Genomic DNA, 18,932 nt, shown 5'->3' with positions numbered 1-18,932 from the left:
AAAATTGCTTCTACTTACAAACTTTTCTACCTAAGAACCTGGTCACAGAACAAATTAAGTGCGTACGTAGAGGTACCGCTGTATGTCAGTTGCCACATGGCTGGATGTTAATCACATGACTGTGGGGATGGCTGCTAGTGATGTAAGTGTGAAGACCAGTTGTAAGTTGGAGACTACTTGCATTTTTAGAGAGTTCTGGTAACTCCTTGTGGACTTTTTGCTGCATGGGTGACCATTTCTGGATTGCGTGTAGATAAAACTCAAACTAAGTGGAGAAGGTTATTTTTTAAAAATTTATTTGCAATTTTAAAAGATGTGAACAGTTATATTAGCTTGTGCTCCATATAATGAAGGTGGAAACTGAGTTTTAAAATCATCATTCTTCTCTTTGTTGCCTTTCTCTCATCATTTTCCTTTTCCTTTTCTGCACCTTCCAAATCTTTTTTTTACTAGTTTAGTTTGTATTAGTCTTTATTGTGATTTTTTTTTAAAAAGGTGAATAAAATAATTTGCTTCTTTTTTTTTTAAGAGGTGCTTGCTGAAAAAGGCAGAATGAATTTTGGGGGGGTGTTGGGGTCTCCCCTGGAAGGAGATTCACGTGTTGGGTTTCAAGTGTTCACAGTGAAAATGTTTGTTCCCTGTGCAAAGACAGACACACACACATACACACACCTGCCCCAATGTCTATTTCCAGCTGCTGTGTCTGGATATTGTGCTGGTGCTTCTAAATACTGATAAGATTGTCGGAGAAAACTGATATGTGTTTCTAGTGTTGCCAGACCAATTAGGAACCGTTCAGCTGCATCCACAAATTTGTGCTCGGTTGATTTTGTCTTTGTGTGTGTTTGCTGCACGGAGGCAGAATTGAACGACAGCTGTGTGCGAGCAAGCGCTCGTGTCAAAATAGGGAAGGAGGCTACAAGTAAAGGGTCTTTTGCAGACACAACAATCGGACAGCTATATGAATAGCCCCATAGGTAAAAGGAATGTGAGAATGGCCTTGGGAGAAAAGGACCCAGAGACACTGCCAAGGAGGTGGTCAGATAAGGCAGTGTTTCCCAACCTTGGCAACTTGACGATATTTGGACTTCAACTCCCAGAATTCCCCAGCCAGTGGATGCTGGCTGGGGAATTCTGGGAGTTGAAGTCCAAATATCTTCAAGTTGCCAAGGTTGGGAAACACTGAGATAAGGGATTGCTGAGCCCTCAGCTGCATCATGGGTAGAGAATGAGGATTAGAAGGAGCCCTCCCTAGTTTCTCACACGGTATATGTGGAGAAAGACCGAGGGAGAAAAGATGTGTAGGAGACGACCAGGCTGAACCTGAGGGAGAGGGGCCAAACACATCATCCATCAGGAGTCTCCGCCTGCCCACAAGAGATGTTAAATCCAGCTCACCTTGAATTCCTTCCTTAACTTCCCCTTGGCCATTAGTAGCTCAGATTTTTGTAGAGCACTGAAGCTTGCAATAAATCGTGACCCTCATTTGAACTTGCCTGAATCTCCCAATTTTCCCAGCGCCTAAAGGGATGCCGCCAAGGGAAAAGTTAAGATAATAGCCTGCTTTGTCCACAGGCGGATAACTGGGTGAAGGAAGACCCTCAGAAGAGGCCCTCCCAAATTTCTCAGGGGATGCAAAGGAGACGACGGGAGAATTGTGCAGTAAGGCCGACAGTGGGTGATTCCCCTTCCCGAAGGGTCAAATGGCTTCCTGGGGGACGAGAAGCTAGAAATGATCCAGCAAAGGGAGGGAATGGATTTGGAGTCTTTTGCTTTTGCTGCTCCAAGGATTCCTCCATCAGTCCTCCAACTCCGAAGTTGCCTGTTGATTTCTTCAAATCTTGGCATGAGGAGAAAAACCACCTGGGTGTAGGTTGGCTGCTTGGGGAGGGGGTCCCCAACTCCTTCCCAGAGGCAACGCGGTCTTTAAGTTTCGAATGGGGTCATCGGTTCCCTTTCATTTCACCCACCCCCATTTGTCCACTTGATTAAAAAAACAAGAACTTGTGATCCTACGCAAGAAGGATGCTTATCAGGTGTCACCGCTGTTGTGAATTGTGATTGTTGGCAGAAGCGGGCTGGTTTCCGAAGCTTCCGGACAATCAGGTGTTTGCAAAGTCCCTGTTGCTGTCTTTCTCTGAAAAGGAGGAGAAGTTAAGTTAGAATTTGCACCGTCCTGAGATGGGTTGAGGTTGGGTTGATTCCTCAACTGAGACAAACTTCCCTTTTCTGACCTCGCATCCTTGCCAAGATGCTCTAACAAACCAGAGGTCCCTCTGCAACTGAATCCTGCGGTTTAGCCCAACCTGGTGTCCTTCAGCGATAATGGAACAAACCAAGATCGTTTCCCCAATCACGGTTAAAAACTGCAGCATCAAGTTCTCTGCATGAGTCTCCAGGTTGGAGAAGCGGATTTAACGGGATGCGCCTGAATCTCACTGCCTGTTGTTTAATTTATTAAATCAAGCCAAATCAAACTGGTTTAATTATGGTCAATGAATTTGATTGGATTCAAACAAGCCATGGTTTGATTCTGGCTTGTGTCTCTAAACCACTGTTTTATAGTCATATCAGTCTTGATAATCTAATTATGTAATACAGTATATTGATATATTACGAGGGTCGCCCAGAAAGTAGCATACCACTTTTTTTTCTTCAATAATTATTTACTGAACACAATGAAACTTACACACAAGAAAGAATGACGTTTCTTCTATACTTATATTTTATGTTTGGTATGTATGTGTTGTATGGTTTTAACTGCTGGGGTTTTTATATATTTTTATTTCAATATTAGATTTGTTACACTGTTTTATTATTGTTGTGAGCCGCCCCGAGTCTTCAGAGAGGGGAGGCATACAAATCTAATAAAGAAAATAAATAAATAAATAAATAAAATACTCCCTATTTTTCCACATAATCTCCGTCCTTTTCAGCGAGACACAATGGCGTGTATGCCCTGTCAGTACCACTCCTTGTTCTGGTCACAAAGCCATTTCTGCACTGTGCCAATCACTTCTAAGGACTTCACCCTCTGTGCCCAGCGACTAACCGTACTTCTATCGACTGCAGATTCTCCACAAACTGTACACAAACGTTTGTGAATGTTCCCAACAGTTTCTTTCTCCACAGTGAGAAATTCGATGACGACACACTACTTATAATCTACATCACTTATAGACACCATTTCAAAACACTCCTGCAGCTAAGCTATCTGTCTGAAGAAATGCAAAATTTACACACGCACTCCTGACAATTCAAATAATGTACAGTATTCCCTCGATTTTTGTGGGGGATGCGTTCCGAGACCGCCCGCGAAAGTCGAATTTCCGCGAAGTAGAGATGCGGAAGTAAATACACTATTTTTGGCTATGAACAGTATCACAAGCCTTCCCTTAACACTTTAAACCCCTAAACTGCAATTTCTCATTCCCTTAGCAACCATTTAGATTATTACTCACCATGTTTATTTATTAAAGTTTATTAAAAAAAATATTTATTAAAGGTGGACGAAAGTTTGATGAAAAACCGTGGTATAGGGAAAAAACCCACAAAATATTTTTTAATTAATATTTTTGAAAAAACGTGGTATAGCCATTTCTCAAAGTTCGAACCCACGAAAATCGAGAGACCACTGCATATCTAAAGTTTCACATTCATACTATTACTGTAGGCTGAGAGAAAAAACGTGGTGCATTATTTTCTGGGCAACCCTCATATAATACATATTATATATTATTATTATTATATAATAATATTGATTATCTAATATCCAAATGGATCACCTTTCTGATCAACAAGCTCCATGTCTTCGCCACTGAGCCAGTGTAACCCCACTAAAGAGGAAGCCAAAATTAATTTTCGGTTTAGAGAAACGGGGCAAACAGACCAGCTTTGAGTGTGGTGAGGCCACACTTTAGCCAAGCAGCCAACGTAATGACTCTCCCAATCTTTCCTTTTCCGGTTTCTTTTCTAAGGACTGCAGAATGTCAACAATCCCTTATTCAAGGGTTCTTTTGAATAAGGTAGCAAAACACACAGCAAAATGTGCTTTGCTATTGCAGATTTAAGAAATATGCCAAGTGTATCAGCATTGAAAGTTCTCGCCTCCAATGCAACACAGAACAATCCCTTTGAGTTGTTAATAAAGCAATAGCAATTGCCCTTAGACTTATATACTGCTTTACAGCCCTCTCTAAGCGGTTTACAGAGTCAGCCTCATGCCTCCCACAATCCGGGTCTCCTCATTTTATCCACCTTGGAAGGACAGAAGGCTGAGTCAACCTTGAGCTGCTCAGGATAGAACGTCTAGCAGTGGGCAGAAGTAGCCCGTTGTCCTGCATTCTAACCACTGTGCCACCGCAACTCCATAAAGGAGAATATTTGTAGCTCGGAGTTGAAATGAGGGATTCTTGAGATGCTCTGGGTTTCTTGCAGACGTTTCATGACCCAACTATTTAACATCATCCATGGAGGAGAAAGAGAAGGAGGACTACCGTGGGGACCTTCTCCGAGCTTAGTTGCTTTCTTACAGATGTTTCATGACCCAGCTAGGTAGCATCATCAGTACTAGTTTGGGTCGGCACGAAAACAGCCACACTCAGAGGGCACCAAGGACCTTACCGTCATTCTCCTCCTCCTCCCTTCTCCCCCCCCACATTGATGATATTACCTGAAATGTCTTCAAGAGTACCACTAAGCTCAGAGATCACCAAGGATCCTTCTGGGCTCTCAACCTGCCGGGTTTTCATTCTGAAGATTCCATGCCCTCCACCATGGACGATCCAAGAATATTCCAGAGGTTACATTTAAGGAGTACAAGAAATCCTCTATTTATGACCATCACCGAGCCCAGAATTGCCACCTGAAGTCATGCTGGTCATTAAGTGAATCACTGGGGTTTTTTTAAATAACTTTTTTCCCATGAAGCAAATGCCATAGTACAGTGATGGCGAACCTTTTTTTCCTTGGGAGCCAAAAGAGCGTGTGCACACGCTGTTGCACATGCGTGAGTGCCCACACCCAAAATTCAATGCCTGAGGAGGGCGAAAACAGCTTCCCTCACTGCCCAGAGGTCTTCTGGAGGCTGGAAAGGGCCTGTTTACCAACTTCTGGTGGGCCCAGTAGGCTTGAGTTTCGGCCTCCCCAGGCTCCAAACGCTTCCCTGGAGTCGGAGGAGGGTAAAAACACCCTCCCCCATCCCACCGGATGCTCTCTGGAAGCCAAAGCCTCTTTGCGAGCCAAAAAACCAGCTGGCCGGCACATACATGCACATTAGAGATGAGCTAGAGCAGTGATGGTGAACCTATGACATGGGTGCCACAGGTGGCACGCAGAGCCATATCTGCTGGCAGGCGAGCCATTGCCCTAGCTCATCTCCAACGTACATGTGTGTGCCAGCCAGCTGATCTTTGGCTCACACAGAAGCTCTGGGAGGACATTTTTGGCTTCCAAAGAGCCTCCGTGGGGATGGGGGAGGGCATTTTTACCCTCCAGGGAAGCCTTTGGAGTTTGGGGAGGGCGAAACACGAGCTTACTGGGCCCACCAGAAGTTGAGAAACAGGCAGTTTCCAGCCTCCAGAGGGCCTCCAGGGGGCAGGGAAAGCTGTTTCCATCCTCCCCAGGCATTGAATTATGGGTGTGAGCACTCACACGTGCATGATAGCATGCACACATGTTCTTTCGGCACCTGAGGAAAAAAAGGTTTGCCATCACTGAGCTAGGGCAACAGCTTGCATGCCAACAGATATGGCTCCACATGCCACCTGTGGCACCCGTGCCATAGGTTTGCCATCACTGCCGTAGTCATTAAGCAAACCTGATCTGAAACCCTGATGAAAGATTGCCAATCTTGGGTCATATGACAGTGGGATGCTGAAAATACAGCCAAAAGGCGATAATGGGATTGTCAAAACTTCGGATCTGAGTCTTACGCAGCTTCGGAAAAGGCCACTGGTAACTTAGAATGATCGTAAATCGAGGATTTCCTGTATCTTCCTTCTTTCTGATTGGGGGGAAAGTCACTCAGAGGTCACCGGGGAGGCTTCAGTTTGACAGATACCCATCGTACGAAATTTCATATTATTGCATTTTAGAAAGAGGTTTAACGGAAGGTTAGTCAGCTGCCGAGAGTTACGCTATTCGAGGTTTAGTGAAGCAACAAAATCCAAAGACGGATCGATTCTTCCAATCTTTTCATTGGTGTGTATGAAAAGACAGGGGGGGAATGGGGGCGGGGAGAAGTCACAGCAGATTAATTGGGTTATTAGATGAGTGGGGCGATGACAAAGTTAGGGGCGCACACATTAAAAAGCAGAAGCACTTGGCTAAGATTAGCTGCGGCAAAGACAAAATGGGTTTTTTTAAAGCAGTGAGCCATTCCAGCAGCCATTTCTAAACCCGAGGAGGTTTTAAAAGCTACGGTTTTTTGTGGTTAAGCCGCGAATTTGACGTTACCTTTTGCTTTTTTTGGTTTAGGGCTTTTTTTTTTTTTTCAGATCGCCGCCTACAATTGCATCTCCATCCATTCCAACCTGGCTTTTTTCCTGGAGGCAGGGATCGCCCCTTTAGGTCCTGGGTTTTTATTACTACGCCAAAATAAAAAGCTTTTTCCCTAGAAAATAATTAGCCTGGTTTTAAAACAGTTTAGATTAGTTTTATAAGGACATTTATGTTGTTGTTATGAAGGAAGGAAGAAGCTGCGGTTTAACGGTTTTATCGATTAGGTTATATTCTTTTAAAATTAACTTTAGGAGGTCAGTTTAATTGTTTCCAATTTAAGCACATTTAAACATTTAGGTTTATCATTTTAAAGTACGATTTAAAAGTGATTGAGAAGCGGAGTTATCATTAGACGGGTGGGGGGAATGCGACACGTTTTCAGTCGTTTGAGTGCCCCGGTAGGTGGGCTGAAAGCCATGCTACAAAAAACAACAAGGCGTTAACACAAACACACATAATTAAAGTTGACAAAGGTTGCTAGTGTTGGGAAAAGGTTCCTGTAACATTCAACAGGTGGATTAGGGAAGCTTGCAGTGTTTTGATCCACCGAAGGATCGCTTACCAAAGGACCATGATACCCATAATTAATGTCAGATCTAGGTGGAATCTGTATGGCAACCGACCGATCCTTTTGCCCTGACAGATTCAATGTCTGTTGAGGAAGTAAACAGGTCCAACATGAACACCATAAGATAATAAGGTTTAGAAAGTTTGCTTCGCTTTTTTTTAAACCCTGTCTTCCCATCCAGCATCGAAACAATTGCCGGTTAGCCAGATTTAATCGGAAAAGATTCAGAAATCTGCAGGAAACCTCATAAAGCTTTAGTTATCTTCTTTTAATGACCCATAAACCCTTACATCACGGTGGAGTCTGGGCCACTGAATGGAGCTGAGTGTTTACTGGCCCATTGCCCTTCTTGTCACCAATGAAGAGTTTTACTCAGCAGATATATTCTCTATTTAAGATCAATTTGTGTAATATCTTTTGTCCAGTTCCAATTTTTTCCAATAGGTTCTGGCCTCAGCACATGTCCACCACATGTCGAAGTATGTTCCTAGTTCCCGTTTACATTTCCAGCATTTCGGAGATATCCCTGGGTAGATTTTTGCTAATCTTACTGGAGTGAGGTGCCAATGGTAAAATATTTTATACAGGCTTTCTTTATAAGCTGAAGATATTGTTAATTTAAGGTTGTAGTTCGATAGGTTTCCCAATCATCCAAATCAATGTTTTGAGCCTATATTCTCATTGTGCCCAGAGAGAGAGACCTTTTCAAACCAACGAACTGTTGAAGTGAGGTGTCTCCATTGCAGAATAGAGAATAACAGAGTTGGAAGGGACCTTGGAGGTCTTCTAGTCCAGCACCCCACTCCCCCACCCCCCGCCCAAGGATTTGTACACTGTTGTCTCAGCCTCATGGGAGGTCAGATGCGACAGAGGGTTTCTTGAGATCGTTGGATGCACCTTGTGACTTTGGGGTCTCGCCACTTCCCAAGGAATAAGGAGGAGAGGTTGAGAAACACTACTTTAATTCAATTTTGGGTTTTACTAATTCAATTGATTTGTTGTTATAGTTTGTATTATTATGGAAGAGAAAAAAAATTGAGGTTTGATGTTAATGCTTCATTCTTCTGCCACAGAAGTCAGTGCCTCTCCTCTCCTCCCTTCCCTTCTCCTCACTTTCCCCTTCCACTCCCACTGTGTCAGTAGTAAGTTATAAAACTTGTTGCTACTGGTGCGCCCATGCACGCAATGTTTCTGCGCATGCGCAGAAGTGTCCTGGCGGGGGCAGAGTCTTCCACCGCCGCCACTACTGGTTTGCAGAACTGGGCTGAACTGGGAGCAATCCATCGCTGCACTGTGTCCTAGCATTTGCTTTTGTAGTTTTGCATCTAAATTTATAATTTCTTCTTCTTTCCTGTAGTTTCCTGGTGCTGCTCCTTTTGTTGGATCTTTTTGTATCAGATATGTTCTCCCAGTTGTCAACCATTCACTGATACTTCCTTTTTGCAGCATCCCATTGAATTGTTGGGCCATTTTTTCATGCAGACTGGTCAGATATTTGAGCCAAAATGCATGCAATTGGTCACTGGCAGGTGATGTCCAGTTCTTTACTTTCCTCACTCGTTTGCTGATCGTTTCAGTTGTTATTTCCATCTGTTTAATTTTGTTCTGTGAGAGTTTTTCCTCAAACTATTTTATCCACCCAGCATTTTTGTTGTAGTCCTTCTCATTTTCCCAAACCACTTTCTTCTTCTTCTTCTTCTTCTTCTTCTTCTTCTTCTTCTTCTTCTTCTTCTTCTTCTTCTTCTTCTTCTTCTTCCTCCTCCTCCTCCTCCTCTTCCTCTTCTTCATCATTTGATGGCTCTGGATTTTGTCCATTTCGGAGGGGAATCAGGAATCTTCCACTACATTCTCTTTGAGGCACACCTTGAATTTTGTGTTGACATTCCCGGCTGAGATGCCTTCTAAATTTTCTGGGAGGTCCACAGCTAAGTCCTGATTGCAGATGGCCTTAAACCAAAGCTGAACTTCAAGAATGAAGCTTTTCTCCTTTGGACTGGACTATCTCATCTCAAAGAGAAAGAGATGGCAGCTCAAACTGGGTAGACCCAGAACGAAGGCAGAACACCCAGCTTGTAGAAAGCTAACTTTGGGTTGGAAGCAGGAACGAAAGAGACTTATCGCCATCTTGCTGAAAGCTCTCAATGAGAATATAATATAATAACAAGAGAGTTGGAAGGGACCTTGGAGGTCTTCAGGTCCAACCCCCCTGCTTAGCCAGGAAAACCTACAATACTTCAGACAAATGGTTATCCAACATCTTCTTAAAAACTACCAGTGTTGGAGCATTAACAACTTCTGCAGGCAAGTTGTTCCACTGATCAACCGTTCTAACTGTCAGAAATGTTCTCCTTAGTTCTAGGTTACTCCTCTCTCTTTTTAGTTTTCACCCATTGCTTCTTGTTCTACCCTCAGGTGCTTTGGAGAATAGCTTGACTCCTTCTTCTTTGGGGCAACCTCTGAGATACTGGAAGACTGCTATCATGTCTCCCCTGGTCCTTCTTTTCATTAAACAAACCATGCCCAGTTCCTGCAACCATTCTTCATATGTTTTAGCCCCCAAGAAGTTTAGCAAGAGTCACGTTATGTAATTTTGTTGACACCAGCTCCAAATTTCTTGTTTGTTTTTTAAAATGCTTTCTGTGCAAACACAAGAAGGTTAAAAAGGAGAAGAAAACAAGAATAGCATTTGGAAGAGGAGAGAAGTAATTATCTGATTGACAACAGGGAGGGTAGAAACACAACAAGGACGTTGTAAGGAAGGAGACCAGCAGATCTAAGGTCATTTGGTGCCTACCTTGGTCCTGAGCCCGACTAAGCCAGCTGCCAAGAGCAGAAGGCCTCCCAGGCCCATGAGGCAGAACTTCAGGTATTCCAACAATGAAGGGATGGTTATCAGGTGGGTGTAGTAGTCGTGCAAAATATCTCCTATGACCTCCCCACTCTGCTCAGAACAAAGAAAGATGCAGTGAGTTTTCTTTAAATATATGGCCCTGGGTTGGGCCGAGAGGCAAAAAAGGAGCTGTGATGTTCCTTCAATACACCAGGGTGATTCGACACAAAAATATGTAACCCTTCAAGTGGCCAAGGTTGGGAAACACTGGTCTACAGGTTATGTCGATCAATGTCTTTTGTGAATTATGCAGTGAGTGTTTTTTCGTTCCTGTGGGAGAACATGGCTGAAACCAAGGAAACAAACAATCCAATATCCAACTTTGTTCCCCACAGTTTAGCTTGAGGGTGGTGAGGGATCCTTCTTGGCTTTGCATTCCAGGGGCACCTTCTCCCCCAACCCCTTGTCCATCCCACCTCATTCTTGAGAAAAAGGAGAAGTGAAGAGAGCTTCTCTATGACTAGTTTGCCCCTCTTGGTGGATTGTCCAACATTCATCAACATGGCGTCCCCCTTTCATTTGGATTTGGATTAGATTAGGATGTCCTGTGACATCACAGCAGGTTGGCAAATGGCAGACCAGAGTTTCTTCCCACCAACCCACCAAAACTTTGCCTGAAAGGAACTTTAGTTTTATGTTTAGACGGTAGCATAAGTCACCAGCAAAATTCAGCTACCATGTGTGAAATAAACTATTATATACAATATATGTATTTTGAAAGACTATTGTGCTAGGTTACCAATTTAAGTAATAAATATTTAGATAAAGAGAGGGAAGGAAAGCGGGAGGGAGGAAGAAAAGAAGTGGAAGGAAGGAAGGAAGGGAGAGAGACAGACAGACAAGAGGTGAGGGAGGGAGGGAGGGAGGAAGGAAGGAAGGTAGAAGACAGAACTGCAGAAAAATACAGTTACTGCCAAACTGCCTTCCATTCAGCACCTGTAGACTGCACGAGTCAAAAAGAGGGCTCCAAAAATATTTACTGACCCCTCACATCCTGGACATAAATTGTTTCAACTTCTACCCTTAAAACAATGCTATAGACTTGCAAAACAAGGCAACTAGACACAAGAACAGTTTTTTTCATGAATGCCATAAGTCTGATGAAACATAATTCCCTCAACACTGTCAAACTATTCACCAAGGCTGCATTACTATTACTATTATTTTTTCCTCATCATTCCTATCACCCTCTCCTCCTACTTATGACTGTATGTGTTGTGTTTGTTTAAAAATATTCGCAGAAAATCTGCGATTGGTTAAGACGCGACTATTCAGAAAATAGCCGCGAAAGTTAAATGTGTGTCAGTTGGTAAAAGCCCGCGTTAAAAAAGAGTATAAAAGGGCAACGGGTTAGCCGTTGCCCTCATTCCGGCAATTCTACCGTTCCAGTGTTTGTATTCTCTCTTGCCATGAATAAACAAGTTTGATTTAAGACTACCGGAGTCCAGACTTTTCAGTGGCGACGAAGAGGTCGAACTCCCGCTAACGCAGCCATGAACTCGGCCATGGCTCCACCGCCGCCCGTATTCAACTCCGAGACGGAAGCTTGGACCTCGTATATGTCCAAATTTACATTTTTCTTGAAAGCGAGCAATCTACATGACGCCGATGACGAGAGGAAGAAAGCTATATTCCTCGCTTATTGCGGCACAGAAGTCTACAGCCTAGCCTCTACACTCGTTGACCCAGACACCCTGGAAACCGTCGCATGGTCAACTCTACAAGCAAAACTTGCCGCCCATTATCAGCCGACGACTCCTGTCCGCGTATACCGCCATCAATTCGCTCAGATGAGGCAAGCGGACGGAGAATCCACCAACGATTTTATAACTCGCCTACGCGCACTCCTCCCGAAGTGCAAATACAAGGATCCAGAGGAACAGCTCATGGACCGCCTTATTTTCGGTCTAACCAATATCACGCTCCAGAAGAAATACTTAGTTGATGAGGATGCCTCTCTCCAAGACATTCTTAAGGCAGCAAAAGCCTCCGAGGTATCTGAAACATCTGTTGCCGAAATTAAACGCGCAACCTCAACCGTTCATCACATTCCTAATGAATCACCTTGGCACGCCTGCCCTTCTGATGAAAAACACTCAGAATCCGCTACTCCAGACGACACCTGTCTCCAAATCCGAAGAGCCTCCGACCACGACGCCAAAGAAGCCTCCCGTGCAGACAGATGTGCCGGCTGCAACGGAAACCACCCTCGTTTTCGCTGCCATTTCAAGGACGCCTACTGCCGCCGTTGCCAGCGCCGCGGCCACATCGCCGAAGTCTGCCGCGCCGCCAACCCAACTCCAGCAACTCAACAAAACCAACGACCCTATTTTTCACCGAGGAATCGACGACCACCGTTTTCGCGCAACGTTTCCCGCCCGGCTGACAACTCGCCCTCTTCTAACCAACGAGGTAACTCCCCTTCTTCCGTAAACTGCAATTCTCCCGCTGCGGAAAACAAGCTATTTGTTTCCCTTTTCCTCAACGGCCACCCCTGCCAAATGGAATTAGACACCGGGTCCAGACATTCCATAATGCCTTGGGAAAAACTTAAATTATATTTACCTCGTGTAAAACAAACTGACTTGCAACCGTGGGAACCGGGTTTGAGTGATTTTCAGGGCCATTCAATTCCAGTGTTAGGATGCTTAAATGTTCCTATTGCGTTTAAAAAATTTCAAGGGTTTTTACCTCTATTAGTGGTTGACGGTCCTAAACACTCATTACTGGGACTTCGATGGTTACAACCTTTAGGTATTGAAATTTCAGGGGTTAACAATGTATGTGACTCTTTTGACCCAAATGATTTATTGAAAGAATTTCCCGAAGTTTTCTCTAGCGCTCTGGGTAAATATACAGGCAGCCCCATTTCGTTTAATTTGGACCCAAATATTTCGCCCATCCGATTAAAGCCCCGCAGAATCCCCATTCCACTTTTGCCTAAAGTGGATGAACAATTGGACAAATTAATAGCTCAGGGCATTTTAGTTCCCACTGACCACGCTAAATGGGAAACTCCTATTGTAACGCCCGTTAAACCGGATGGCTCTATTAGAATTTGCGCAGATTATAAAGCCACGATTAATAAAGCACTACAGCATAATGCCTATCCAATCCCAGTAGTGCAACAACTCTTGCACACCTTAGGAAATGGGTCCATCTTCGCGAAGTTGGACCTGGCACAGGCATATCAACAGCTCACCGTAGATCAAGACACCTCTGAAGCCCAGACAATCGTAACTCATAGAGGTGCCTTTAAATGCACCCGGCTCCAGTTTGGAGTCTCTACCGCCCCAGGTATCTTTCAGGGTTTGATGGAACGCATTTTAAATAATATTCCTGGGGTCGTTCCATATTTCGACGACGTATTAATATCTGCCACATCCAAATCTGAGTTATGGGACAGAATCAGACGCGTTTTAACCAAATTTAAAGAAACAGGACTCCATTTGAAAGCAGACAAATGTTCTTGGGCTGTGCCCAAAGTTGAATTCTTGGGGTTTACAATAGATCGTTTTGGGATTCACCCTACAAATGACAAAGTTGATGCCATAAGAAATGCCCCCACCCCTTCAGATAAGACAGACTTACAAGCATTCCTAGGACTCCTTAACTTTTATTCCGTCTTTCTTAAACAGAAAGCGACGGTGGCAGAACCACTTCATAACCTCCTAAAGAAAGACTCTGCCTGGACGTGGGGACCAAAAGAACAAGCCGCTTTCCAAGCAGTAAAAAATTTACTTTCCTCCAATAGTGTCCTAGTGCAATATAATGTAGCTATGCCCTTATCCCTAACCTGCGACGCTTCACCGTTCGGCATAGGAGCCGTCCTCAGCCATAACTTTCCGGACGGCACAGAAGCCCCAATAGCCTATTATTCTAAAACTCTTTCGGCAGCTGAAAGGAATTACTCCCAGCTCGACAAGGAGGCGTTAGCCCTTGTCGCTGGAGTTAAACGTTTTCATTATTACCTTTGTGGTCGGCCCTTTACACTAATCACCGACCATAAACCGCTTTTAGGCATTTTGGCGGGAAACAAACAAACTCCCGCCTTTCTTTCTCCTCGCATGACTCGCTGGACTATTTTTCTAGCCGCTTACAATTATACATTAATCCACAGGGGGGGGAAAGACATAGGAAATGCTGATGCATTAAGCAGGTGCCCCCAAACAGAATTAGTCAATGATCCAGCCCCTGCCTCAAGCGTTTTATTAATTGAATCTAGTAAACAAACGTTATTAACAGCAACAGAAATAGCCAATCAGACACAAGCAGACCCAATTTTGAAATATATTAAACAATGGATACTAAAGGGATGGCCAATTGAACAACAACCGAACCAATTTCAACCTTTTAAGAATAGACAGTTTGAATTAAATGTGTTAAAAGATTGTATATTGTGGGGAGACAGGGTTGTTATTCCAAAAGCCTTACAGAAGCAAGCATTGCAGTTATTGCATATAGGTCACCCAGGAATAGTCAAAATGAAAACTATTGCCAGAAGTCATTTATGGTGGCCAGGGTTGGACAAGGACATAGAGTCATGGGTGGGTGGTTGTATACCCTGCCAGAGAACAAGACCCAACCCACCAAAAGTTACACCATCAGAGTGGCCAACACCAAGAGGGCCCTGGTCTAGAATACATATTGACTTTGCAGGACCAATCAGGGGCCAATCCTTTTTACTGGTTGTGGATGCATACTCCAAGTGGCTGGAAATTGAACTCATGGCATCCACAACTACTAGTGCAACTATAAAGGCATTAAGGAAAATGTTTGCCACACATGGTATTCCAGACATTTTGGTATCTGACAACGGGCCTCAGTTAACAGCCCGTCAAATGGAACTATTTCTTGCAGACCAGGGCATAAAACATGTGCTCACTCCACCTCATTTTGCCCAAGCTAATGGGCAAGCAGAACGAATGGTTAGAACCACAAAGGAAGCATTAAACAAAGCACCACTAGGAGATTGGCAACAACAAATTGACGAATTTTTAACCATTCAGCATATTACGCCGTCAGCGTCAACAAACAAAAGCCCGGCAGAACTTTTAATGGGCAGAAACCTTCGTTCTAAATTAGACAGAATTCACCCACATTACCAGAATGACCAAAAAGAAATAAAAATGCAAAGTGAAAGACAGTTTAACATCGGGGATTTAATTTATGCCAAAGACTATGATTCAAACGATAAATGGAAAGATGGCACAGTATTGGATAAAACAGGTTTAAAAACATACGTTGTAATATTAACAGATGGACGCAGTTGGCATCGGCATGTCGACCAACTACGCAAAAGAATGAAGACTAACCCAGACATTTTACCTACTGTAGACAAACCAATAGAGGACTTACCAGAACCACCTCGAGACTCCAGCGATGGCTGCTTGTTGCCCCTGGCGGCCGGCGAAGATCAAAATGCATCATCGCAACCAGGCCCGTCAGAGACTAGCCTTAGCGGAGCAACGGAGCCAGCCGTCCAGGCAAGCAGCTCCCAGCAAAATGAACTGCGCAGGTCCCAGAGATCTGTGAAACCACCAATCCGCTTGCAGGACTATGTGACGTGGATTAACACGTAATCATGGTCTCAGCCAAAGAGGGAGGGGTGTTGTGTTTGTTTAAAAATATTCGCAGAAAATCTGCGATTGGTTAAGACGCGACTATTCAGAAAATAGCCGCGAAAGTTAAATGTGTGTCAGTTGGTAAAAGCCCGCGTTAAAAAAGAGTATAAAAGGGCAACGGGTTAGCCGTTGCCCTCATTCCGGCAATTCTACCGTTCCAGTGTTTGTATTCTCTCTTGCCATGAATAAACAAGTTTGATTTAAGACTACCGGAGTCCAGACTTTTCAGTATGACTGTAACTTGTTGCTTGTATCCTTATCATTTGTATTAATATTGTTTCCTGATTGCTCCTTTGTACCCTATGACAATCATTAAATGTTATGCCTCATGATTCTTGGCAAATTTATCTTTTCTTTTATGTACATGAGAACATAGGCACCAAAGACAAATGCCTTGTGTGTCCAATCAATAAAGAATTGGCCACTAAAGAATTCTATTCTATTCTGTTCTATTCTGTTCTTTGTTCTCTATTCTATTCTATATCCCTATTCTATTCTACACCTTATTGTACTCCTTATCCTAGTCTCTATTCTATTCTATTCTATTCTATTTTAGTCCAGTCCAGTCTAGTCAAGTGAAGTCTAGTCTTAGTCTAATCTTAGTCTAGTTCAGATAGGGGGAGAGAGAGGGAGGGATGAAGAGGCAGGAAGGCAGGAAGGCAGGAAGGCAGGAAGGCAGGAAGGAAGGCAGGAAGGAAGGAAGGAAGGAAGGAAGGAGACAGAGAGGGAGGGGGAGGGAAGGCAGGCAGTCAGGAAAGGGGGGAAATGTGTGACAGAGGAAAGAGGAAGGTTAACTTGATTAAAAGTTAATGTAAACTATATACTTCTCTGTGCGTGTGTGTGTGTTCGCATGTGTAAACATACAGATAGACCGACACTTACCTCAGAAAACCAAACCAGGGGCAAAACCACGGGCTTAATCTTTCCAGTTTGCCTGGATAAAAAGAGAGAATCCTCGTTTTAAAACCATGTCGCTCACCTTCTCCTGCCCCCTTTTCCCCGTCTCGGGCTCTGTAAGGGCTATTGTTCCACCAACTCCGTCTTGGCTGCCCACCTCCCTTGACGAGAGCCAAAGAAATCCCCTCTTCTAACCTCACCCCCCCCCCCCCACTCCGTCGCTGGGCCCACAACCTACCAGATGCCAGAGACGTGTTTGATGAAGAGATTCAGCTGTATTTTGACCGAACAGTTCATGGGAACTCCTGTCAGCTGCAGAAAAAGGAGAAGCGGATTGGATTGAGTTGTTTGGGTTACAAAGACCCCATTGATTCCTTCTGCCCCCTTTGGCAAGGTGTCCAAAGCCTCTCTAAGCAAGCGTTGTATTTGATAAAATCTTACACGCCCGCCGCCAAGAGAAAAAAAAAATTAGCAAAAGGAATGTAATCAGGCCACAGGGAACAAAACGGACACAAAATCACCCCACAATTTGGCACGCCTGCAGCTGCAGACAAAATGGGTGCGTCCACAGCAGAGCTGAACCGCCGTTTGTTGTATCCAGGAACCTTGTATACAGGTAGTCCTCAACTTATGACAACAGTCCATTTAGGGACTGCTCAAAGTCGCAACCGCGAGAGGAACCGGCAATACAGAAAAGAAGAATGACATGATAGCAGCATTTGTATGTATTTGAGGGGCTGCTACAAAGAAGAGGGGGCTCAAATTATTCTCCAAAGCACTAGAAAGCTAGACAAGTGGCTGCTCTGATTCAGGGGGCTCTGGCAAATCCCAATCTCCGAAATCACTTATTGATTAATAAAAACTCACTCTTTATTCAAAATCAGGCATACGTGAATGAAAACCCAGGGTTAAAATAGCACAGAAGCAAATACTACTATCACTTTTAGAGCCAGCTTTGATCTATGAACTCATTCTTTATCTACATTCCTGAGATAAAGTCCCAAAGTCAATTTTACTGAAACATAAATCTGCTCACCCAAGGCATTGCTAATGCAAAGTTCAACAAGGACGATATTTTTGCAACAGAACGTGTGGTTTTAAAGCTTCGTTCCATAACACCCTCAGTTTCATATCTCTTCCAAAGAATGGCGTTGAGCCTCCACGCCCCGTTTTCTACAATCCCATTCCTTTAAAATGTCTGGAAGTGACATCACACCTCAAAGAGCTCAGGCTGTGAATTAATACCTTTTACTCTGGATCTCCTCTTGCCTTCGAAGTATTCTTATCCAATTATTTTCCACTAACATGTCTTCTTCACTGCCTGACTAGAACCACTCACCCAATGTCACACCAGCCCCCTCAGACTCACTCAAGTCACTTCCTGCCTCACTCTTGCTCTCTGCTTCAACTGGCAAACCCCCTGATCCAGGGTACTCAGAGGTGCCTGGATCCTCCTCCTCAGTATATGACATGCCCTGAGATGGACAAGGAGCACTCACAACAGTAACAATGGATGGAAACTAACCAAAGGGAGACACAACCTGGAGTTAAGGAGAAACTTCCTACCGGTGAGGACAATTAACCTTGCTTTCAGAAATTGTGGGTGCTCTATCACTGGCGATTTTAAGAAGAGAATGGATAGTTGCTTATCTAAAATGGTATAGGTCAGGGGTAGATTCCTACCATTTCTAACCTGTTCCTTAGAACTGTTAGTAAACCAGTGATGATGTCCGTGAGTGCCACCATCTTGTTTTTGGCTTCTATGCATGCACAGATACTTATTTTTGCTTCTGCACATGCTCAGAAGCTTGGTTTTCGGCACTGTGCATGTGTGGCCACGCAACAAGGCTGGCAGCGCCTAACGTGTGTCTGCCCACGCAACGCGAGAGGAAGCAAACTGGCGGCAAGGTAAGTTATAACCCAACCAGTATCAGGTTGCTACTGGTACGGATAAGGACGCTACACCAGTAGCAAAAATTGAGCTGCACATGCAACTTCGCTTCTGCTGCGGGCATGGGGGTGCATCCCAGCAAGATTTTGCTTGAGCGCATGCGCAGGGAGCAAACTCTTGTGAGGAGATGTGCAGACGGGAGATTTCGGCAATTTTTTGCTTCTGCACATGCGTGGAAACAAAACAAATTACCAAAATCTCTCTTGCGCATGCATCCCCTCGCAAAATTTTGCTTCCTGCACATGCGCACAAGCACAAGCTCACTGTGACGCACTTGCCCGCAGCACTGGTAGCGGCAGAATTGGGAATCCGTCCCTGAGCCCACCCCTAGTATAAGTTCTCCCCTGAGCAGGGGGCTGGACTACAATGTTGGGCAGAACTCCTGGCCCCATAAACGTGTTAGGCAGAGAGAGTTTTGCGCACATGGAATTTAGCCCACCAAGTAGCCACAGTTAACCACTACACCCTGTTGTGGTTGGCTCTGGGCCAGCTCCTGCCCCA

At 44.2% G+C, this 18,932-nt stretch overlaps 1 protein-coding gene across 6 annotated transcripts in view; it reads right to left on the bottom strand.

The window, feature by feature from the left end:
• Positions 1–279: 279 nt before the first annotated feature.
• Positions 280–18,932, bottom strand: part of SCARB1 (scavenger receptor class B member 1) — an 85,908-nt gene continuing 67,255 nt past the window's right edge. For 2 of the 6 annotated variants that reach the window (XM_070762115.1, XM_070762117.1), the window contains exons 9-12: positions 16,719–16,792; positions 16,466–16,517; positions 9,864–10,010; positions 6,848–7,153 (exon numbers count right to left, since the gene is read on the bottom strand). In XM_070762115.1, the coding sequence (XP_070618216.1) occupies positions 6,941–7,153; positions 9,864–10,010; positions 16,466–16,517; positions 16,719–16,792 (486 nt within the window). In that variant the 3' untranslated portion in view covers positions 6,848–6,940. Of the gene's footprint in view, positions 2,138–6,456; positions 6,614–6,847; positions 7,154–9,863; positions 10,011–16,465; positions 16,518–16,718; positions 16,793–18,932 lie in introns of those variants that run through there. The other 4 variants (XM_070762116.1, XM_070762119.1, XM_070762120.1 and 1 more) reach the window with 4 other exon arrangements.

Source organism: Erythrolamprus reginae, chromosome 10 (assembly GCF_031021105.1).
Source record: "Erythrolamprus reginae isolate rEryReg1 chromosome 10, rEryReg1.hap1, whole genome shotgun sequence".
NCBI lineage: Eukaryota > Metazoa > Chordata > Lepidosauria > Squamata > Dipsadidae > Erythrolamprus > Erythrolamprus reginae.
The sequence above is the reverse complement of the archived record's forward strand: the minus strand, read 5'-3'. Positions and strand labels throughout refer to the sequence as shown.